This window comes from Mauremys mutica, chromosome 18 (genome assembly GCF_020497125.1).
Source record: "Mauremys mutica isolate MM-2020 ecotype Southern chromosome 18, ASM2049712v1, whole genome shotgun sequence".
In the NCBI taxonomy this organism is placed as follows: Eukaryota; Metazoa; Chordata; order Testudines; family Geoemydidae; genus Mauremys; species Mauremys mutica.
This window is the reverse complement of record NC_059089.1, coordinates 15,355,818-15,380,504: the sequence shown is the minus strand read 5'-3', so window position 1 is coordinate 15,380,504 and position 24,687 is coordinate 15,355,818. Positions and strand designations below refer to the sequence as shown.

General features: G+C 40.9%; 1 protein-coding gene across 3 annotated transcripts in view; it reads left to right on the top strand.

Annotated features, from left to right (window-relative positions):
- CDK5RAP2 (CDK5 regulatory subunit associated protein 2) overlaps positions 1–22,914 on the top strand; it is a 101,093-nt gene extending 78,179 nt beyond the window's left edge. Inside the window, exons 30-38 of one of the 3 annotated variants that reach the window (XM_044992162.1) lie at positions 1,879–1,995; positions 4,409–4,598; positions 4,810–4,931; positions 7,916–8,164; positions 10,090–10,349; positions 12,599–12,745; positions 15,646–15,784; positions 19,994–20,040; positions 22,269–22,914. In XM_044992162.1, the coding sequence (XP_044848097.1) occupies positions 1,879–1,995; positions 4,409–4,598; positions 4,810–4,931; positions 7,916–8,164; positions 10,090–10,349; positions 12,599–12,745; positions 15,646–15,784; positions 19,994–20,040; positions 22,269–22,328 (1,331 nt within the window). In that variant the 3' untranslated portion in view covers positions 22,329–22,914. The remainder of the gene's footprint in view (positions 1–1,878; positions 1,996–4,408; positions 4,599–4,809; positions 4,932–7,915; positions 8,165–10,089; positions 10,350–12,598; positions 12,746–15,645; positions 15,785–19,993; positions 20,041–22,268) is intronic. The other 2 variants (XM_044992161.1, XM_044992163.1) reach the window with 2 other exon arrangements.
- Positions 22,915–24,687: the final 1,773 nt, after the last annotated feature.

Genomic DNA, 24,687 nt, shown 5'->3' with positions numbered 1-24,687 from the left:
ATATAGTAATAACAGTAAGGCTTTTTATCCTCAACTTACTGATATGTACAGTCATGCTTCAATTGCAACCTCAGCGTACTTTTTGTCTTGGGGGGGGGATATTTATTTATCTTTGCTGCTGTTTTCTATGATGCCCATCTCTCTGTCAGTCTTCCCTTGGAAACCTAGAAAGTCTACGACCCTTTTTGTGTTCACTGTTGCGACACATGACTTAACCAAAACTCCTCAGCGTAACTGCAATCGTAGGCCCTGATCTTGCAATCATGTCTGCTAGCTAGACCCAGGCACCTGACCTGTGCAGAGCCCCATTGAAGTTAGTGGGGGCTCTGCACAGGTGCAGAATTCTGTGCTAGTGGGTCTAATTGCAGGATCATGGCCTTATTACCATTGGGGCTACATTTCCCTTTTATTAGGTAAGAGAACTAATAGAGTCTAGAGCCTTTCAGTGTAACTTGTCAGTTAACATGAGAGCTGGGTGACGGGCAATACATTAAATTGGGATCAAGATGAGACCATCAAGATCAGACCCTTCAAGTTGAATTGCTTTGTTAAAATCTGAAAGGCAAAAATCTTTTGAGTTCACATAGCTACCTTAATTCTAACACATAGATAGTAAAATGCCATTAGTGCCAGGCTCCTAGAGCCATTGAATCTTTCAGTAACAACCAGAAGTGTGTGTCATGGCACACTACATCCCAGTTAGGTAGCAGCTAAGAGCTTCAATTGGGATTGCAGTAAAAGGAGGTTAGTCAGAGAAAGTACAGCACATCAAATTGAATTGCTAGAGCTGAAAGGCATCCATTGCCTGCATTCAGCTATTTCTTTGCCACATGGTTATTTCTCTTTTTATCAACTGAGCAGTTGGCACTCATTTAGTTGTCTTGATCGTTGCTAAAGCAGTAGCGTTTGGGTCAACCATTCAATAAAAATATATTTTAAATAGCACTATTAATCCCAATGGATCCTGAAGAGCTTTGCAAGTCTAAACAGATGTACACGTTTTACACAGGGCTATTGCTTCATTCATCATTGAAATGTAGCCACCCCGGGAGTGGAACATGGCACATCATTGTACGGCACATGAATAATGTTCTATCCAGTTCAAACTGCACGTGGCATTTAGGGAGGTAGAATGATTCCCCAGGCTGCTCCAGGAAACCAAAGTTAACTCCTCTACTTGTACAAATGCCATTGGATTTTTAGGGACTACAAGTGGCCAGGAAGAATCTCCGTTTTTAATCATAGGCAAAGGACAGCAACTCCGGCAACACATTCCCTTAGCGCTATGTTGGGTCAGTGATTCAGCATCAACTTGGAAGCAAAATGTCATCAACAGAATCAATATCACTACTTCTCTGCACCACCCTAGCTTTTCCTTGAAGGTCTGCTATGCAAATACTAGCGCAGTCACACTCTGCTTAGCTTGTGAAAGCTGAATGGCTCTCAGCCGAGGTGGTATGGCTAAATGTGATACAGCTTGAACACAGGAGATGTACTGGAATTTATCACATGTTAAACTTCAGTACAATACACTTCAATTTAAAAGTGTGTCTCACAAGACTTCTTGCAATTTGTCGCACTACATTTTTTGGCGGGTGCCCGAAGATGGTTGCATACCAAATCTTCCAGAGATAATTTAGCTATTTTGGTAACGTTAGCACAATGATTGAGGGTACTTAAGCTGCGGAGCTTTGGTTTACTTAGAATTTACCCGAATTGCCTTTCAGTCTGTAGCAATGATAACCTTCAAAATATATAAGGGATAAATATCTTTCATAACATATTTTTCTGCTTTGTTTAAATTGTTCTTGTCTGGAAAGTTTAATCTTTACTGACCTAGAGATGACTCATAAATCATTTTTATGGATATATTTATAGGTTCTGCAAACATTTTTATCCATGGCTCAGAGCAACATAATTCCCTGACTTCTGAAATTCATTTCCTGAGGAAGCAAAATCAAGTTCTGAATGTAATGCTCGCAAAAGGATCTAGAGGTAAAATACGAAACTCTGCTTTAAAGAAGCGGCTTGCAATTTGGGAAGCACCATGCATTTTTATTCCAATCAGAAAACAACAAAATATTTACATTTCTTTCATTAAATTGCCACCACAGCTCTCCCCACTCGTGAAATTGCATGACCAGCCTTTGTATCCAAACGCAGGATAATAGGGGTGGAGGAGTTGGAATAGCAGCGCTCTGCCGGTATTGTGCTGCTCCTCTCTCTGCCCATAGCATTATCCTTTTTTGTGTCCTCGTTCATTTACTCTCTCCCTCTTTTTTTGCATGTGTGTGCATTCCTCTTTTCCTTTGTGCTATTTTCTCTCCTTCCACCCCTGTTTGGTGTTGCCCACTTTCCCAAGCTCTTGTGTTTAAAGATCTTGCCAAAGGAAATTGGCTAGAATTATTCAGTTTCATTCTGAATGGAGCTCCTTTCAGGCAGAAATCAACTCATTTCCCTTAAGGTTCTAGAGCCTGATGCAGAGGGAAAACTGGATAGTTCTAGTCAGTTTCCCTCTGCAAGCATTTTACCTCGGTTCCATTATTTTTGAATAATCAGTTTCCCTTTGCACCTTCCTACCTTGGCTCTCAACTCTCCTCAGCTCTACATGTGCTCTAAGCAACAAAGTAAAATTAATTCAGCCCCCTTAACGAGAAACTCTTTAAAGCATGTAAAGCTAATCCTTGGGTCAGATGCCTTTCTGTGTGTGCAGAGTGGTGTTTGGACCGTTCGCATAAAAGAAGCACATGAACTCTCCCCCAGTTTCACGTTTTCTGATCTAGAATCACTTGGTCTTTAGCAGTTTATTCAAGGTTTATCTTTCCTACTGCATAAGCTAGTGTTGCTTTTATGTGTTGCTTTGTTTGACAATGTCAGGACTAAAGTTTGGTAAAAACTTGTGTCTAAGCCCTGGTCTACACTACAAACTTTTATGTTGATTTAACTACGTCGCTCAGGCATGTAGCTAGCACTATGTTGATGGGAGAAGCTCTCCCGTCAGCGTTGGTAGCATCTTCAGTATGCTACAGCGGCGCATCTGAACCAGGGCAGCTGCACCCCTGCAGTGCTGTAAGTGTAGACAGGCCCTAAGTAATGACCATCACAGCAAGGCATTGTTGCCTTTTATTTTTAGTACTGGGTCAATTTCCCCAGGGTTTGTGGGCATCTTCCCCTTTTCATCTTGAGAATAAATACCTCCTGCTGCAGAGTTTTTTGGTCTCTAGTGTCTATCCAGTCTCAGCCTTACCTCTCCTCCTGTGGCATTAGATGAAGTCCTGTGGGCACCTCCTGCTGATTTTTTCTGAATCAGTGCACTCTATTTTTAATGCAAAGCAAACGGATTTAGTCACAATACATGTGAATATGAATGGGAATCATGTGGCCAAATCCCCACACACCAGGCTGAACGTGACCCCATTTCTAATTCCAGTATTTTATTTCACCGTGTTGTTTTGCTAGCATATATTCATAGTTGGCATATAGCTCTGTGCAAAGGTATGGGATCTGGGATTATACCACTATATTAATGTAAAACTAGAGTAGTAGATTCCAGTGATATTAACTCTTTGGACCCTAGCTACTACCCAGAGATTCTAGTGTCCTTCTGCAGAATGTAACATCCAATGAAGTCAATGGAAGGTATTTGAATCCTGGAGGAAGAGGATTGGGACCCATACATTTAAAAGCCCTTGGGAACTTGCGTTTTCATAGACTTTCAGCTAGGTTGCTCTGCTGAGGAGGGAAGATTTCTAATGGCTGGGAGGTAGAATGATTTCTCCCTGCTTGACCCCCGGCTGGGAACTTCCTCTCTCCTTACCAGCGCTGGCTTCCTAACGTGACCAACTGCCCCTACTGACAGTTCTCAGTTAAGGAGCCAACATGGCTCGGGAGGCTGGTCATGTCAGAGGCGGGGAGAACTGGCAAGGTACTGATGGCATGCACGCAGATAGTGTTGGGAAAGAGCATTTCAGCATTCAGTGGAGGGGATGGGAGGGTTCATTGTGGGACAGCGAGAAAGGTAGGAGTGGCCTTACTCATACCTTCTCCCCTTCAACAGAAGACAAGTTTACTACTCAGTAAGAGCACTCAAGATGAATACGCAAGTAACTGAGCAGCCCCTTTCCTGCTGATTTTGTCAGGTGGAGGGTGTTTGACATGTGTAGGGTAGTGCTCAGCTTCTGATAAAATTGGGCCATGAGTGTTCTAGGGGTTAAACTCTACACTCCATTCAGACACATTTATCTATGAAAAATGCATTAGAAAACTGGAGTACTAAAATCATAAAACCCACAAGAGCATCTTATTTCCATTATTACTCTGCCAGTGCTTAGCAAGTTGAATTTGTGGAGTAGTGTTGTTTGGGTACATTGTGGGAATTGCAATCGACTTGTATTTTTTCTTATTGCAGATAAACAAAAGGAAAATGAAAAGTTAAGAGAATCGCTCTCTAAGAAGAATGCAATCATTGAACATCTTCACCAGGATTATGAATGCTTCAAGAAAGAAAATGAAAAGTTGCAAAAACAAATTGGCAAAAAGGAGGATGAAAATAGACATTTGACTCACGAGATTTACAGCAGTCGTAATGAATTAAACAGGTATTGATCCTGTCTCTGTTTGACTATTTTCTCCTCCAAATGAACACTGCGTGTCATGCATGTGTTTAGCAGTGGCCATTAACATTAATGAGAGCTGCATAATTACACTCAAGGAGCGGGGAGAACATTAGAGGGGTGGGGAATTTTAGATTTTAAAGGAATTAATGAGCAAAATTTACCTTTGACTTATGAGTACATTGGAACTTAACAGGTTGCAGACAGAAATGAATGTAAAGCAACATCAGCTGTCTGAGAATGACAAATTACTGCAGTCACTCCGAGTTGAGCTAAAGGTGTATGAAAAGTTGGACGAAGCAAGGAGAAGGAGAACAGGTACAAAATGCACTGTCATGTCTGTGCTTTGTTATTGCAGCCACACCAGCTCTGGCTGTGATCTTGTCAGATTAAACAAGACACAGGTTGGGCTGATTCAGTATTTCCTTGATTTTACTTAAATCTCCATTATTGCTACAGAAAGGGATCATAGAATCATAGAATTGGAAGGGACCGCGAGAGGTCATCTAGTCCAATCTCCTGCACTTGTGGCAGGACTAATTATCTAGACCATTCCTGATAGGTGTTTGTCTAACCTGCTCTTAAAAATCTCCAATGATGGAGATTTCACAACCTCCGTAGGCAATTTATTCCAGTGCTTAATCACCCTGACAGGAAGTTTTTCCTAATGTCCAACCTAAACCACCCTTGCTGCAATTTAAGCCCATTGCTTCTTGTCCTAGCCTCAGAGGTTGAGGAGAACAATTTTTCTCAATCTGCCTTGTAACAACCTTTTAGGTACTTGAAAACTGTTATATCTCCCCTCTCTGTCTTCTCTTTTCCAGATTAAACAAACCCAATTTTTTCAATTTTCCCTCATAGGTCATGTTTTCTAGACCTTCCATCATTTTTTTTTTGCTCTTTTCTGGACTCTCTCCAATTTGTCCACATCCTTCCTGAAATGTGGCGCCCAGAACTGGACACAATACTCCAACTGAGGCCTAATCAGAGCAGAGTGGAAGAATTACTTCCCGTGTCTTGCTTACAACACTCCTGCTAATACATCCCAGAATGATGTTCACTTTTTTTTTTTTTGCAACAGCGTTACACTGTTGACTTTAATTTAGTTATGGTCCACTATGACCCCCAGATCCCTTTCTGCAGTGCTCCTTCCTAGGCAGTCATTTCCCATTTTGTATGTGTGCAACTGATTGTTCCTTCCTAAATAGAACACTTTGCACTTGTCGTTATTGAATTTCATCCTATTTACTTCAGACCATTTCTCCAGTTTGTCCAGATCATTTTGAATTTTAATCCTAAACTCCAAAGCACTTGCAACCCCTCCCAGCGTGGTATCGTCCACAAACTTTATAAGTGTACTCTCTGTGCCATTATCTAAATCATTGATGAAGATATTGAACAGAACCGGACCCAGAACTGATCCCTGTGGGACCCCACTGGTTATGCCCTTCCAGCATAACCTTGAACACTGGTAACTATTCTCTGGAAATGGTTTTCCAACCAGTTTTGCACCCACCTTATAGTAGCTCCATCTAGGTTGCATTTCCCTAGTTTGTTTATGAGAAGGTCATGCGAGACAGTATCAAAAGCTTTACTAAAGTCAAGATATACCACGTCTACCGCTTCCCCTCATCCACAAGGCTTGTTACCCTGTCAAAGAGAGCTATCAGGTTGGTTTGACACAATTTGTTTTTGACAAATCCATGCTGACTGTTACTTATCATCTTATTACCTTCTAGATGTTTGCAAATTGATTGCTTAATTATTCGCTCCATTATCTTTCCAGGTACAGAAGTTAAGATGACTGGACTGTAATTTCCTGGGTTGTCTTTATTTCCCTTTTTATAGACGGGCACTATATTTGCCCTTTTCCAGTCTTCTGGAATCTCTCCCGTCTTCCATGACTTCTCAAAGATAATCGCTAGTGGCTCAGATATCTCCTCAGTCAGCTTCTGTTGGTAGTTGAGGCTTTGTCTACACTACACAGCTTTTAGCTACGCGGGTGTGTGGCTAAAAGGCAGGGGAAACGCTGTTTGTTGGCACTTTTGCCGACAAAATACTTCCACCCCCTACGAGTGGGGTTCGCAATGTCGACAGGAGAATGCTCCTGCTGACACCGAGATGTTTACAGTGCCACTTCCCACGCAAAACTTTTGTCTTTTGGGATGGGAGGGGAGCTTTTTTAAGCACCTGTGAACGACAAAAGTTTTGTCGTTCAGTTGGCAGTGTAGACAAAGCCTTAGTAGCAAGTGGCGCTCTTCCCTCAGTCAGTATTAAGAGAACATCTCCTACATTGTGTCAGGGACAGTGTGCTGCTGGAGGTACTATCCTTTGAATGGTGTGTAAAATTGAATCCCTGCCCACTTGTGCTTATGAAAGCTGTAGGGGAAGGGAATGAAACCTACCTGTCTGCGTCTTCCACCTTCCAGGAGCAAGGGGGCAGAAACCCTTCTGAATGAACCTCACATTGGTGGAGGTGCGGAACAGCCCCAATTTTCATGGCACGCTTCCTTCAGAATCCAACGGAAATCCTTGCAGAAATTAATGCTGTTCCTTGCTATGTTAACTGGAATCCCTTTATAGTTTGGTTTAGTGCCCAGCTGCAGCAGAAGATCCCAGTTGCAAAGAGACAAAGGGAGAAATCTAGAAGGGTTGACTCAAGGATAGAACTAAATTCCTCTGCATTAATCCATGTAATTAGAGGATCACAGCAAACTTCCTCCTCATGCAGCTGCAAACCCCTTCCTGATGGGTGGAGAACCTTTTTGGATCTTAGCGTGCAGGAAGCCCTTTTTGTGCTTTGCCCGTGCTATGAAAGGGAAGAACAGTGCCCTGAGAGTTTATCAGTTTCAGGTTGGTTCCTCTGGTTGCCAGGTGATCACAATTCCCTTTGTCCCTTGTGTGAAATAAAACTATCAATTGTACTCCATCCCTTCTCTTCATGCCAAGATTACCCATTCCTTTTTTTTCTCCCCCCCCCCCCCCCCACTGTGCATTAATGCACTTCAGATTTTATAAATCCTTTCCATTCTAGTCTCTTATTATGCATCATCTTGCTTTTGGTGTGCGACTTATTAGCTTTTATGGACAAAGTGAAAAATAATTTTCAGCTCTTATTAAATTGTTTGAGGGTAGAAGCAATTAAGATTTCCTTTTTTTTTTGGGTCAAACCACTATCTTAATACTGTTTGTAGTTAATTCTTAATATTGAGAATAAAGCTGGCTGTAATTTACTTGCTAAGCATTTTGATAATGTCTAACGTTATTTTAATTGTTAACAATGTTAAGTGCTTCTTTTAAAGACAGCTTGGATCCTGGACATGAAGAATTCCAAAAAGATCAAAATAATCCACTTGACTTACATGAACTATTGACTGAAATACAGAGTTTGCGAGTGCAGCTTGAAAGAAGCATAGAGACAAACAAGACTTTGCATGAAAAATTGGAGGAGCAGCTTTCAAAAGAAAAGAGAGAAGAAGCGGCCTCAGTGTCAGCTGTGAATATCAACTACCTTTTAAAACGAGATTCACAGCATTATACAGGAATGAACGGTACTGTGCAGTACTTGCTTTCATAACACTATAGAAACCTGTGCCTTGTTCTTCAAAGATGTCTCTTTCTCCTAAAGCCTTATAAGACATTAACTACGTTATTTGGGAGCTGTCCATCAGCTTTTCAAATCTCTTCCCTTTTAGAGTTATTAGTGCATGCAGAGGTGAAACGAACACTGTCTGTTCGCCTCTGACAGTTCCTTTTCATTCAGAAAAAGGTTTGCAGATGATCTCTGGAATGGAAGGATGACTAGGTTAAGTTTCCATAAATTTTGCTTACCGGGGGGTTCTTTATTTAATGCACAGCTCTAGAGCATTTGCTAGAGGTGGCTGTGCATTACTCAAGAATGATCAGTAAGTGCACTGGCTGGTCTTTGTATAAATCAGCTGTCCCCTTTATACCTTGAGGAGTATTGTATCTTTATTTGCACTGATAGTCAGTGATAGCATGGTAACAAATCAGAATTCAGGGGACAATACAGTGAAGTGTTTTACACAGAGGGTACAGAAGGCACAAGGATCCTGGCTCCTCTATGTCCCTCATGGACCCTGCACTTAGGAGAGCACAGACTGTTTCCCCTAGTGCCCTGCGGGCATGGTGACCCAATAAAGAGGCGAGAAATGAACTTCCCTCATACTAGGCTGCCTAAACGCCCCGCTGCACTACAGAAAGCAGGTTACACCAGCCACGGGGGGATTGGGAGAGTTTCTGAAGCAGTAGAGAGAGAGACACACACACACACAGACACACACACACACACACTGTACTCTGTATAAGATACAGAGATTATCATCCACTCAACAATTACAAACCTCTCACTGATTTATGGACTGGACGTCATCCCCGCAACCTCCCCAAACACCTATGAGAAAAGACAGTGGCAGATTTTATTCCACCCCCAGGTGAGGAAGACCCTGAATGCAGCAGAACCAGTATGTTAATTCTGTGCAGGGTCTTCCCTGCGTGCTGTCAGCACCTAGACTACTGTAACATTTTCTACATGGGCCTGCCCGCTTGGGGCCACTCCGAAGCTTAAGTGGGTGCGAAATGTTGCTGCTCACTTGCTGAACAATATTGTAGGTCGTGCAGGGAGCCCATAACACCAACAAGTGCACTGGTCCTAGATAAATTTCTAGGTGTAGTCCTAGATGCTGGTCTTGACTAATATCAGCCTGAACGATTAGAGACCTGCTTATCTGAGATGCCATACTGCCGCAGCTGAGACTGGAGGGGTGGGAGGGAAGGATCAAGATGTGGGCTATTTGAGTGCAGACAGGGCAGTGTCTGAAGGCTCTGTGCCAAGGGCTGGATTTCTTAGCCTTCTGGCCATGCTCTCCAGCGGCTCTCTTTTCTCATAGGCATTGGGGGGCGGGAGGGGGAGAAGAGGGGTGATCTTATGATGGCAGGGCAGAGCGTTTTATTTTTTGTGGCGCGTCAGTGAGAGGTTTGTAATTGTTGATTGGATGAGAATATTTTACTGATGCATTTCCAGTGATTAGATTTTGAGAGGTACCTAGAGATTGTGTGCTAGAGAAATAAAGATATGCATGCCTTGAATCCTGAGAGCTCCGCTTTACGGGGACTCCTGCTGCTGAAATACTCAGATTTGGGGAGTAGGACCAATGAGAACTTTCTACTGAAAGTGTGTTACCTGCTTACTGCTGCACTCTCTTTCTGCTCTGGATGTATTGAGGTTGGTCACAAATTCTCTGCTCCAAGCAGTAATGTATGTGAATTACAAAATTGTGGACATGGCGCATCACCAGGAAAAGCAGGTACACCCAAGGACAAGAACATCATAAACAAGCAGATGTTCTGTATCCCAGGTTTGCCTTTTGAGATTGAGTGCAGTATAAATTACTTTCACATTTTGAAAGGATCAGGCTTGAAAAATTAAGTTAAACTTATTTTCCTCCCACTTTAGAGAGACAACTAGCAGCTAAAGAAGATTTAGACAGCTCTTCGCGGTGCAGTAGCAGCTCATCCACTGGCACATCATGCACCCCTCGTCTTGTTCCCGGTCATCGTATGTGGGCAGACAAAAATGGACGCCATATCCTTGGCTTGATTGAGGATTATAATGCTCTTCGGAAGCAGATCTCAGAAGGGCAAAAGCTGGTATCTGAAATGGAGGCTCCTCTTAGAGAGATCACTGGGATGAAAAACCTGGAACCTGGAGTAAAGGTGCACATTGAGAATGAACGGGGGAAATGAATTTGCCTAGTGTTGTAAAATGTATAGATCAGATAAATGAGTTTCCCTGAACAACTCTGCCAAAGCACCTCAGCCCTGACATGTACAACTCCTAGGTCCCTTCTGAACACAGACGGTCAGTTGCATGCTGATTTAATGAGATGTGGACAAGTGATCTCCTCCTAGTCCTGAGTGAACAATCTCATTTTTATCTGTGACTCTAAATGGGTTTTAACCTGTCTCTCTCACAGGTGAAACTACTGCTTCAAAATAGAAGTTAGGATTTATTATATTTCCAATGTAATAAATCCTATCAGAAATCAGATAATGAAAACATGAAGACAAACTGTTAAAAAGGAGTTAAAGTGGAAAGTAGAACTGGTTGAAAGTCAGACTTTCCTTTCCGCAGGAAATTTCAAAACAATAAGTAGAATTTTCAAAATCCCTGGGGAGAGGAAAATCTGAACGTTTTGTTTTGAAATAATTGAAACGGTTAGTTTTGAAAATTTCAACAGCAAAGAAAAGTTGAATGTGGAAATTCAAGCCCCAGTTTCGTGGCTCAGCCATGACTCCTTAGGTGTTTATGTTCCCCATTGGGATTTTGTAATTATTCCGAAACAGAGTATTACAAACTCAGGGAATTCAGATTTAAGGTAATTTAAACGAAATCCAAACTTGTTGAAGTACAGAAATGCAAAATTAAAGTTGATTGGATGCCTTAACTCTGCCCTGTAATGACTCCATGCAATTGTGATTGATACATATTAGTGGTCGTTGTCGCTTACTAAGTGAAATCGATTTTTTAATAAACAGCATCTCCCCCCCCTTTTTGGGGGGGGGTGTCAGTTGACTATAGGTGGGAAATCAGCAGCTAGTCTAACAACTTGGGGAATTTCCCAACCGGTCAAGTTTCAGCTTTCAAGACACACTGTACTGTATACTCATCAGGCTTCCAGTTGTAGCATACTGATATGGAGTCATCATGTATGGGCTATACTCCTAGATATAATAATCTATTATGCTTTTTCCTTAAATAATCAAAATGCTTGGTTTGATGTATTGTAGGAGGAATATGTTGTATTGAGTTTTTCACCGCTTTCCCTTTATTCAAAAGAAGAAAGGGTGCTTGATTGACTATGTAGAATCTCGGACACTGTTCATATCCGTTACTAGATTCAGTTAATAGACTACCTATGTTAAGGTTGTAGAAAAATCCCTGCTGGTCTTTAAAAAATGGGGGGATAATTATATCATGTTAAAATTGCAGAGCTTCTCTTTACCAGTTTCATATTAGCAAAGACATTGAATGTAGAGCCCATAACAGTTCTGAACATTTTTTCAGGCATTGTATGTGTGCTTATACACTATAGCGATGTCTGCATGACACTTCAGACTCTCTGAAGTTTCTCACATTTTCAGATGACCTAGTTAAGATACTAATAATGACTGAAGAAGTAATCTCCCAGCGTGATTGTAACTTGTTTTGTTGGCGTAAAGATAAAAGCAATACGTTTCACAATTTGCAGTCTACCACCCAGCTTTACATCTCTCAAGTTTCAAACTACTTAGCAAATGAGATATTTTACATGACAGGAGGCTTGTTGTTAGATAACAATGCTAAATAAGCATTCACATGGCATGCTGGAGGTGGGAAGGCAGAACAAATGCTTTTCTCCCACTTCCCCCACTTTGCCATCACTTTGGTAATTCATTTGCTCCCCATGCATTCTTTCCCTCCTCTCTTCCCTTTATTTCGCATCTATGCATTTTTGTCAATTTGGTTTTCTCATCTGTCAGCAGAGGAAGACATTTTATATGTGCCCTGTTAGTTATTTTAGCATTAAATGGAACAGTTTAAAGGGTCTGCTAAGGAAGAAACATCTATATTGCTTAAATTGATGTCTGGAGTCATTTGACTTTCAAATTGCATGCCATGAAATGCAAATCGGGGAGGAAAAGAGATGCCAAGTATTTTCCACATCATAGTAAATGCACTAAATGTAGCCCATTATTAATCACTATTATTGATTAGGATAAATCCCTTCCCCCCCCATTTTTGAAAAATGTATAATTCAGCACTCTCGCTCAACTATTCAATTAGTTTATCCTGGCACACAATAGCTTTGTTCTTCATCTTAAATATGAAATTCATAGCTACTGGATTTATACCTTTAATTAAAACCTACATTTTCATAATCTTTTAAAGATAAATATATCATGTTTCTAATCCTACTATACAGGTTCCCGACCAGGAATCACTGAATAACTTTTCTGCAAACATTCACACGGTACAGCAGAATTTAGAAGAGGCTGCACGTTTATTGAAACTTCTCTGGAGAGTTTCACTTCCTATGAAAGTTGTCCACAGTACTGCTCACTGCAGTCAGGTACAATGTTGTTTCAGTGTGAAGGCAAAAGCAATGAACCATTCAGAGGTTGTTCTGAAAGTTACATAAGATGGTCATATATGAATCATGAAGTTATTTTGAAGGTTATAAACCAGGTTATGGGTAAGCTGCAGCCTGTGGCCACATTCACCTTCAATATGCAGTCCAGCGGAGGGCAACAAAAATGATTAGGGGGCTGGAACACATGACTTATGAGGAGAGGCTGAGGGAACTGGGATTGTTTAACCTGCAGAAGAGAAGAATGAGGGGGGATTTGATAGTTGCTTTCAGCTACCTGAAAGGGGGTTCCAAAGAGGATGGATCTAGACTGTTCTCAGTGGTAGAAGATGACAGAACAAGGAGTAATGGTCTCAAGTTGCAGAGGGGGAGGTTTAGGTTGGATATTAGAAAAAACTTTTTCACTAGTAGGGTGGTGAAGAACTGGAATGGGTTACCTAGGGAGGTGGTGGAATCTCCTTCCTTAGAGGTTTTTAAGGTCAGGCTTGACAAAGCCCTGGCTGGGATGATTTAGTTGGGTTTGGTCCTGCTTTGAGCAGGGGGTTGGACTAGATGACCTCCTGAGGTCCCTTCCAACCCTGAGATTCTATGATTTCTATGCAGCTGTAGCCTAGGAAGACTTTAAGACCAAATGTGTGATAGCCTCATGATCTGAGCCAACTCTGCTTAGATCAAAATGAAGCATTGCATGCTGTGGACTGCAGTCACCCCTGGGGGGGGGTGGAGGGGGGAAGATCCATAGTAAGATCAGAGCTATCATCTGCTCTATTTTATACAAATTACATGTTATCCTTGGGTTCCAGGCAAATGGACTTTCAGCTGGAAAAAATTTGGCCACCCCATTATCGGCCCATACTCAGTCTGATTTATATATTATAGTAACACAGGAAGAATCTCCTTTCCAGTTAATGATAAGCTCTCTATCTCATGGCTTTGATGTAATCAGAGGGCTATGTTTCACCTTCATCACTGTGACATATGATCTTTAAAACAGAACATTTTTTAAAGTGCAACAAAACCCCAAAACAACTTTTATAACCTTTTTAACTGAAAAGGATTGCACTGTGGAAATCGTGCACTATGGAACTAACGTAAACGGAATGCATAGATACGTGTCACAATATCACCACTCAACATTGAACTGTTCCAAGCTAAAAATCAAATTGTGGTTTTAAAATCTAATTTTTTTCTCCTGAATGTTTTGTGTGTGTGCGTGTGAGAGAGAGAGACAGAACATTGCTAAAAATAAATGTGTTGGAAGGCAAAGGTTCTTTTAATAACATTCTTTTGTTAAAATGTTGCACTATCTTTCAAAAAATTATAAACAAATGTAAACTGTGCTCTCCAGTATATCACTTGAGTTGTGATCCTGTGGTTAGTGATGATATCAGAAAGCCTTCAAGGGGTGTGTAACTTAGCTAGTACCGTGTGTGTGTGTGTGTGTGTGTGTGTGTGAGAGCCAGTCTATCATGTATCAGTCTGTACTGCAACACATGTGCATACTTGTCTGAACATACATGTATATTTCTGCACATGTATAGACAAATTCACATACTATATACATACACCACTGTCTCTCAAAATACACCAAATACAGAAAAAACTTCATTTGCATGCACATCCAAACCATGATGATAAAGATCAAGGCCTGCTCAAAATCTGTCCCCATATGTTCAAGAGAGCTCAGCTTCCAGGTGGGCACCTGAATAGAGGCCAGATTTCCAAGAGAGCTCCTGACCCAACATGCTGAATTCTCTTGGAAATCTGGCCACTTACTTTGGTGCCTAAATGGGAGGTGAGCTCTTCTGGAAAATTTGGCCCTCTGTGTTTGATCCTAAAGGGCACTGAGCACCCAACACCTTGTGTGATCCTGCAGGAGCTGTGGTGAGTGATCAATGCCACTGAGGAGCAAAATGCTGGATGAGAATTCCAAGAAACATAAAACAAAGTTCACCAAGTGACACATAATGCAAGTAAAAGCAGCAAAGAATCCTGTGGCACCTTATAGACTAACAGACGTTTTGGAGCATGAGCTTTCGTGGGTGAATACCCACTTCATCGGATGTATCCGACAAAGTGGGTATTCACCCACGAAAGCTCATGCTCCAAAACGTCTGTTAGTCTATAAGGTGCCACAGGATTCTTTGCTGCTTTTACAGATCCAGACTAACACGGCGACCCCTCTGATATAATGCAAGTATTGCTTGTACTTAGAGCTGGAGTTTGTGCAAGGATCCAGATCAGTGACACTGGCAAGTGACCTTGGCGTTCTGTTTAGTAGCCCTGTCCCAAAAGATAATAATCGCACCAAGATGATGGAAATAAAGCCTTTAAATAAACAGGACAGATTGTAAACTGATCTTGCAATCACACTGTTCCTGTCACTGTTATGATGCATTCAGATCCTCTGATTAAAAGCCATTTATATATAAAGGAAAGCAGTAGTACACAGTAGACCAGGCTTCCCAACTGTGCTCCACAGACTACTTGTAGCCTTTTGAGCACTTGCTGGCTGGTCACATGGTATTGGCTTGCCTTATAGTTTCCGGTGGAGAGCAAAAGAACTGATGAGAATGGAAGATTAAATAAAGACCAGAAGTAGACAGCGGTGTTAGCCTTTTCCCAAAACATTAATTGCATTAAAGACAACTAAAAATGCACAAATACTTTCCTCAACTTAGTTTTCTGTGCAAGCAGTTGCTCTAGTTGCCTCTTGAATGTCTTGTGATTACAGATGGTACAGTTGAGATTGGGAGGGGAGGTGGCCGTGAGACACTCTATGAAGAAGTTTCAAGGCTCTTTCACTAAATTGTTTAGCAGGTAACAATATGCTGTAATTTATATAAGAATTCTGAAGTCATTATTTTCTTCTTTCAATTTAGGATGAAGGAATGAAAGCAGAAATACTTAGACTCCATAAGAAATTGTCTGAGCAGGAGAAGAAGCTACATAGTACTGTCAAACGCTTGCACTCTACGAACCAGCTGAAGGAAAACATGGAGAAAGTCATCATTGATCAGTGTTAGTGAATGATCTATTATTAGTTCCTCAGTACCTTCTGTTTTATTTCTGTAGCCGGTTAACTAACTGAAATGAAATGAACAAAGAAACTGTTTTTAGTGTGACACTACTCCTGTTGAAGGGCTGTTGAATATATTTAATAGCTAGTGTTAAATACTTCCTGGACTCCAAAGTATATGCTATCTAAAGCTTGAGGCTTTGTTCCGTGAGGAAGAAATTCATCCCAGTGCATAAGGCAGGCCGGCATATAGCTCTATGTGCTATGTCACTCCCCTAACTTAAGTGTCATGTAGGGACTTGTGCAGGCCTGTTGTAATGGGGTGAAATTTCACCCATAACCTATTGTTGTATGATCCTCAATGTCAAAACAAATCTGTTGAGTTACTTCATTTAATGTACCAGTTTCCTATCTGCAAGGACTGTCTATTAAGGGGAAGCAATGTTTTACATTTCTGTGGCCCTTTACCTCCCAAAATAGTGATGCTACCAGAGTCCTAGTAAACTTGGAATTATTGAGAGTTTTCTGGTGTGTTTACCTGTTGCACATCTATCACAGTAGCTGGGAATAGAGTTGCTAGTCAAAGAGAGGTGCTACAAGCAGCAGAATCGACCATGTGGAACATCACGGGAAGAGATGTCAACTCTCTAGACTGTATTAGAGGATTGCAGAAGAATTGAAGAGGACTCAGTAGCATGAGGATGGGGAGCTTACTACTAAGCATGGCAGTCCTGGTAGGAAAAACTAGGACAGGCTGTAAAATGAAATTTCATTCTTAACAGCCATGTCCAGAGACTTATACGAAATATGAATTAAATCACCCGCATTTAATGTAGCTTCCAAAAATTTGTCAGAACTGCATATTCTGTAGTTGTATCAAACACTAAACACAGTCCAGTTCCAACACAAAATCACACCGTTCAGGAACCTTAACTATTACACAAGTACAGCCACGAACTCAAACATTCAAAACCAGGAAATGTACAGGTATGGCAGATGCACTACAAAGCAACTAAACAATTTATATCAAGCACAATCTTTAACCAGCCCTATTTAACTCATGTGCGCCATTCACCACCCAAACTAACCTCCACTACAACACCCTTAACTCTGACCTGTGGTTACTGGCTTACAGTCTTCGGTGTTTTTTGTTTGTTTTATGCCTGCCACTTCCCCACCTGCTCCCTCCCCCTTCTCTCAGTGAATTGGCAATAACAAGCCTTCACGAGAAGCTGGCAGTCCCACTCTGCTCATCCCTTTACAACAGGGGCTCCTCCTCTTGCCACTTGTTCTTTAAGCCCCACTATCCCCAAGCCACTAAATGATTCTCTTTTGACAACTCTCATTGATTGGGAATAGGGAAGGGTTAAGGTTAGGGAAGGAGACTCTTGGCTTAAGAAAATTGTAGCCCCATGTGCGCACACTAGTGCATTTGATAAAGCTACAAAATTGTAGAAAGGATTTACCTTTACAACAATTTTATGGGATTTTTTAAATGTGAAAGTTAAAGCAAAGAAGTTTAGATGTTACCCACCAATGGTCTGATTGGTGAGGAACCCATCTAGTCCCAAGATATATTTTCATTGGCAGAGTCCGATTGCATCTGCTAGCCGCGCAATGCAAGGTGAACATGCTAGGGGCTACAGCCCTTCTGCTTCAGGACCTCATCTATTCACCAGCAGGGATCTGGAAGGAGCCACTTCTCCCCTCTCTCTGTGCTATATTATAGCACATTTTGGTGCATCATGGATTAGACGGCTCACAGGTCTCTTCCAGCATGACATATATGTTCTTTTGAGTAACTAATCTAGAATTTAAAATGTTCTATATCATCAGCTAAATGTGTATGAAATGGCCTTACATCAATACCATGAGTTACTCAAATCATTGAAATGAAATGTTGTTCTGTTCCAAAACCGCAAACATTTAAAAAAAATAAAAATTACATGCATCTTTTTCCTGCAGCTCAGTATTTATAGGCTGTGTTTAGACCAGTCTTTTCAGAAGTGTCATTGTAACAAATGACATTAAAATTCATTTTATTCAATCCAAATTTCTGTTTTGTTCAATTTTTTGGAAGTTAAATAGCTCAATTTATGATTTAAAAAAGAATTCTAGAGTTAGTTTATTTTGTCTGTTTAAAAAATATCCTTGGGATGGAGTCTCTCTTATCCGGGATGGCAGTTCCTGTGTTCCAATGACTTATACACAGTGTAGTGTGGTTACATTGGGTGTAAAACAGTGCAGATTTGGGGCTAACCCAAGCATACAGCCCCCTCTCCCCCCCAAACACATCCAAACAGTTCACAACCTGTTCTGAATTAGATCTTGATAAAATGGAGCCACGATGTTCTTAAAATATCCTGACGTAAAATGCTGCCTGGCTAGTAGCAGCTTCACTATTACTTTCATATACTCTAAATTCTGTCCATGTATGGAATTTAATATTTTTGATTTGGAAAAATCTAGTTTTGTCAGGTAAAATGAATTTACTAACAGTGCTTTATGAGCAGAGAGCACCGTGTTACACAAAGGGACCTTGATACAATTTTCTGAAAGTTTAATTGATTATGGGAATTATGGATGTCAAGTTACCGTTGCCTTTTAGAGCAATTTCAGAAATGTTTCTAAATTGCATCTCTCCACAAACTCCTGACCATGTATAAAGGAAAATAGGTGAATCAGGGGAAGCTGCTAAATATTCCTGTTTTAAAGAGCAAGAAATCACAGGGATCAAAGTGGGGAACCTTGCCTTCCATCTCATTCTCCGCAATCCAAATTCCTGCTAGCTGGGGAACACCCCTAAAAGTCTACAGGCTGCTTCAAGTCCCCTAGCACTATTAGCTTGAGTATTCCTAAATATGTTTCGAGGCACATTCTCATGGCCTCTCTTACACATTCTTAGGATGAGAGAACTCTGCTTATAAACCTCATCTGAACATGTAACAATGCAGAGCCAAATTGCTGTAATCTGCCAGGGCTATAATTATCTCATGTCAGCTGTATCCTTGGAGTTGGTGGGTTCTTATTATTGTAATGAAAAATCTTTATTATGCCTAAATTGTTTATTTTTTATTTTTTTTAAGACTGGAATAGTAAATTGCTGCTTGAACAGTATTTTTGAGCCGTTGAGCAAAGAGCTTAGATAATCACATTTTTAACCTGGCATTTCAAAGCTCAGTTCTTTATACAAACAACCCCCACCCCAGTCTTAGGTCTTTTTCTCTCTCAGGGGCTAACTAACCAGATTAATAGATAAAAACTTGGAACCCTTCAGAACAAGCCACTCTTGCATGATTTCTCCAGGGGGTATATAGGCAGTCGTGTCCTTGAACTGCCAGTTCCTTCGTGCTGGAGGAGCTGGCGTACATATTTTGCCATCTGTCCTTCCCCCCCGCCCCTCCCAATGTCTCATACAACTGATTTTAATTGGGTCATGCTCCATCTCCCCTCTCCATAGACTTTGACTTCCATGGGGCCTGCATTAAGCCCTTACATCATAAGCTTCTTGGGGCAGGTAGTATAGAGGGCGATGCACATCTACGGCGCAAAATAATAATGCTTAAATACAGTGTTGCAATATACATGTTGTTACACGGTTAGTCCTTGTTATGGGGGGAATATTTTAAAAGCTTTCATCCTTTTGTTCTGTATATCCGACAGGCAGAATAGATGGGTGGACTGAGCACAGGCCTGGGAAATAGGCAATCATGAGTTCTAGCTCTGCCCCTATGGTTTTGGGCAAGTCACTTAGCTGCTGTGTACTGTTTATGAAATTATACCCACATCCCAGGGTCGTTGTAAGCTTACTCAGTGTTTGTAAAACACTTTATATCATCAAGGGATGTCAGTTCTCCTAGGTTTTGATAACTAGATTGAAGAGGCCAGGGGAAAAAGGTGGATTATTAGCCTTGATGGGCTGGGTCATTTGCCCACATTGTAGGTTTTGGTGTGCATCATAGAGAATCATAGAATATCAGGGTTGGAAGGGACCTCTGGAGGCCATCTAGTCCAACCCCCTGCTCAAAGCAGGACCAATCCCCAGACAGATTTTTGCCCCGGATCCCTATAATGTCTCCCTCAAGGATTGAACTCAAAACCCTGGGTTTAGCAGGCCAATTCTCAAACCACTGAGCTATCCCTCATAAATGCAAAGAAAGTAGTGTAAGTGCTAAGTAGTATTGTGTCTAATCTATACTCTCTCGTTGCAGTGGCTTTAACCCATGATGTTTTAAAGAAGGCTAGAGGAAACCTAGAAGTAAGTAAAATCTGTTTACATTAAGTGCCCTGTGGTACGTAGTACTGTGCTATTGTAAGTACATTTCATATAAACTGCCATGTTAGTAATATACTTTGCAGCATTACTATCAGTTGTTTGGTTTGTATTTCCCACTGGCCCGGTGTAAACATGAAGGGTTGGTTACATTCATTTAATAAATTTTCCTTAATATTTAATGTTTAAACCTTTCAAGCCTAATTATAATGTGCAAGTTAAATTTTAACATTTAGATTTTGTCGGTAAATGTCAATTTGTCTTACTTTGCACTGGTTTGTGTGTGTATTTCCATCAATCTAAATGTACAGATAGGCTAGGTAAGAAAAATGCTGCTTTGAGAACTGACTAGCATTTGTTTTAAGGATATTTACCTTGCAAATGTTGACATGGTGTGTTTTATAGTTATAAAGCTTTAATGTTTTGAGTCTCAATATCTGCTGTCATTAAATAATTGATGACCACCCCCCACCTGCCAAGAATTCCCAACAAGTAAAATTATTTTTCAGCATTTTTAAAATTTGTATCAAACATCTGTCAAAATTATAAAAAACATTAAAAAGTCAAACTCTGCCAATCCTACTTATAATGAGTGCTTGTTTACCGGGTAACTGGCTCATAAGAACGGCCACACTGGGTCAGATCAAAGGTCTGTCCTCTGACAGTGGCCAATGGCAGGTGTCCCAAAGGGAATGAACAGACAGGTTTTCATCAAGTGATCCATCCCCTGTCGCCCATTCCCAACTTCTGGCAAACAGAGGCTAGGGACACCATTCCTGCCCATCCTGGCTAATAGCCATTGAGGGACCTATCTTCCATAAATCTATCTAGATCCCTTTTTAACCCGGTTATAGTATTGGCCTTCACAACACCCTCTGGCAAGGAGTTCCAGAGGTTGACAGTGCGTTGTGTGAAATAATACTTTCTTGTGTTTGTTTTAAACCTGCTGCCTATTAATTTCATTTGGTGGCCCCTTGTTCTTGTATTATGAGAAGGAGTAAATAACACTTCCTTATTTACTTTCTCTATATCACTCATGATTTTATAGACCTCTATCATATCCTCCCTTAGTTGCCTCTTTTCCAAGCTGAAAAGTCCCAGTCTTATTAATCTTTCCTCACATGGAAGCCGTTCTATACCCCAATCACTTTTGTTGCCCTTTTCTGAACCTTTTCCAATTCCAATATATCTTTTTTGAGATGGGGCGACCACATCTGCACACAGTATTAAAGGTGTGGCCGTACCATGGATTTATATAGAGGCAATATGATATTTTCGGCCTCATTATCTATCAGGCTCAACCCTGTCTCCTTGCTTATGCCTTTCGTAGCTTAGTAGTCCTATCCTTTTCCACCTCATCCAGTTGTTCATATCAGCACAAGGACACAGTCCAGTAACGTCCAATGCCCTATCCTAACTTCTGCCCAAGCTCATGAAGAAAATCTTATTCTGTGCTGCCGTAGACATGTCTTAATAGTTGGCTTTGTTTTTTAAAATCTAGACCCAGTGGGTAAAGCTTTTGCAAACAGACATTTGCTAATGCAACCTTTTAAATTAGTTTGAGTTTCTAAATCGTCTCCTTTTATATTCCCAGGCCTGAAGAAGAGCTCCGTGTAGCTCGAGAGCTTGTCTCTCTTACTAACAGCAGTTGGTCCAATAAAAAAATATTACTTCACCATCCTGGGACTGACACAGCTACAACAAACCCTGCCAACAATCCTTTCATATTTGATTTTTTTCAAGCACTTTTAGACTTCACATGCTAGAGCCCATAGCACATTAACTTCTGTCTGTCCTACTCTTCCATTCCTACCACCCTTTAATGACTCCCCTGCTTGTAAACCATTTCCTACTTTCTCCACCAACTCCCCTCCATCCTTTTACTGCTCTCGTCTTGTGTGAATCATTCCTCCATTAGCCCCCTCACCAATGATTTCTCAAAGCTTTTTCTTATCTAGATACTATATTGTTGGCCCTACCTTGCCTGGGTGAGAACCTGATCATGCAAAAGGCTCCTTATTCCTACAAGGAATTGTATTAAGTTCAGCAGGTCTTCATGCAGAAGTAAGAACCCGTGCTTGCAGATGGTCCTTTTGCAGGATCAGGGCCCTAGAGCGTAAGATATGTCGATTTGGGGGCTATTCTAGATCTTGGAAAGTCCTGTGTGAGTTTAAAATGCTATGAAATTTATTAATAAATGCTTTTCTTACCAGGTTCAGCCAGCTGAAAATCAAAAAGCAGCTTCACATACCAACAAGAAAAGGATTCTGTGAAGGAGAAAGTTCCACTAATAAAGCCTGTTCTTTCATGTGATCGTTGTGTAGGCTTCCTTGCAGTTTAAGCCTTAATATTGGTTGGTTTAAAAGATTCTCTGGGCACTTCAATAGCTGACACCGTTTGACATAACTATTGGGAAGTAACTTATTTAACATAGGGTAAAGATTGGTTTTGAATATTTATTACATGAATAGGTACTGGAGCTGTTGAAGAAAAGTGCAGAAAGTGTTTAAAATGGGCTCATCTGAAATTTTTTACTTTTTTGTTATGCTGTAATTTTTTTTTTTAAGTAGAGGCATTCTGTTTCTTCGTGTGGTACGATATTTCCTAGTGCCTAAAAGACTTAGTCAAGGTAGTTAGCCATCTCCAAACTTCTTTTACAATGAATACTTGCAGCAGGTTAACAGATTTTCTTTAGGTCTTACATCATTGGATTTTAGGACTATGGGAAGCTTTCAGTATTTAAAAGCATTGTCAATATGTGCATGAAGGATTTTGCTGAGCGCTACCTGATGTTGAGCTAACATTCTAAAGTAGCAATTAGAATCTGATGGTAGGTCTGAAAATGTGAATTAAAATCAGACCTTTGTTAAACCTGTTCATGTTAATTATTTTGTTTGCAACTCCAGAGATTTCGGAGCACTATCTAAACATAGACCACCTGTGGTCAAAGTCTTCCCCATTGTTGGCTGGGTCACTTGTTTTCTCTGAAGAAATATGGAAGCCTTCCTGTCCCTCTGGTGTTCAGTAATCACTCAGAGAAGGTAATTCGCATTGAATGAAGCAGATCTCTGTCACCTGCCTCTGCATTACATGCCTCTTAGTACAGTTACCCAAGTGGACTTGGTGGTGGATGCAGTGGGTCCTTCAAAACAGGGGAGGAAAAGTCCTTTATTAGTTCTGAAGGGCCAAACTTGTGATTACAAATTTCCTCAGGCAGGTGGGCTTGTAACCTTCCTGCCAAAGGCTGGTTCCTGAGTGACAGCCTTCAGCCCTGGGATCTGAACTGGCTGAAAAGGTTGAGGGTATTCCACTGCCAGGGGCTGTTTAACTTCATTATAGAGAAAGTACATCCCCACTGTTGTCATATGTGAACGTCTCCAGAGGCCCATCTCTCCTCACAGCAATCAAAAACTCCTTATTTCGTCACAATTTCACTTACAAAACTGCAGCAAAATAATTTCATAGTAAAAACCCTTGGTGTTTCTCTTACCAATGACTTTCAGTGGGAGTTGTACTCTTACATCGCACAGGTGTTTTGGAAAACCAAACCCTGGACCCTTCCGTAAGTATCTCAATAGGAGACAAACTCTCTACACCTAAAATTGGGGCCAGAGTGCTTGGAAACCTAGCCCACGGAGGGAAGTGAAAGCACAAAACCTGAGTGCTGCTGTCTTTCGCTGACACCAGGGGGAAGCAAACTCATTTGGCTGCGTTGATAGGAATACACGGTAAAAAAATAAAAAAAAGTTAAAAATAAACTTTGCAAATCAAAAGGAAAAAAAAAGCATATAGCCAAACTTGCACTTCTCTCATTGTGCTCACATCTCTTTAAAAACATTGAGTTAATTTTACTAAGTAGCTAAATTATAGACACTCAGACGTAATCAAAATCCGCTGTACATTTCAACTTTCAGAATTAATCATCCTACGTTTTTGAGTTACAACACCTGAAAGAAACAGCTGGGCATCTATATATAGTGCACTCGGAGCTATTGGTTTGCCTGCAGCTTTTATTCACACCATCTGTATGTTTCTTATTTGCCTTCCCTTCCCCTAGATGCTCTCCCGCTTTGGTCTTAACACTTCCTGCCACGCCCCCCACCAGAATGTACTCCTGATCCCTTGCCCCCTCTGTCAGGTGTGAGGGATGCATCCATTTAAAAAAAAGACATGCGCCTCTCCTAGCATTTGGATGGGGGTGGGAAATAAAACTGCTGTTGAAATTGGGTCAGCTGGAAATTCTTTTTAAATATATCATTCTCTTTAAAAAAAGATGATCCTGAGAGATCAAAGTATTTCAATTTAATGAGAAGTTCCTCTTAAGCACACACAATTTATTGGGGCAGTTTAAAAAATAATTAAAAGAAAAACCTTACCAGCTGGAGTGCTGCAAAAAAGACAAAACTTATGGCGTGTTAATTTTGTTTAATGAGAACCAAGTTTAAATTTTCTTTAAAAATGGTATGGGGAAAAGACCGGAGGGATCGCCAGAAGGATTTAAAGAAGTCCTTTGATTTGTGAGTGCTCACCTTGCTTTTGTTTTATGCTCAAAGGCGGTAGAGGACCTGGTGGCCACATGGTCTGGTAGCTAGGTCACTGGGCTGGAGTTAGAAGACCTGGATTCTGTTGGTA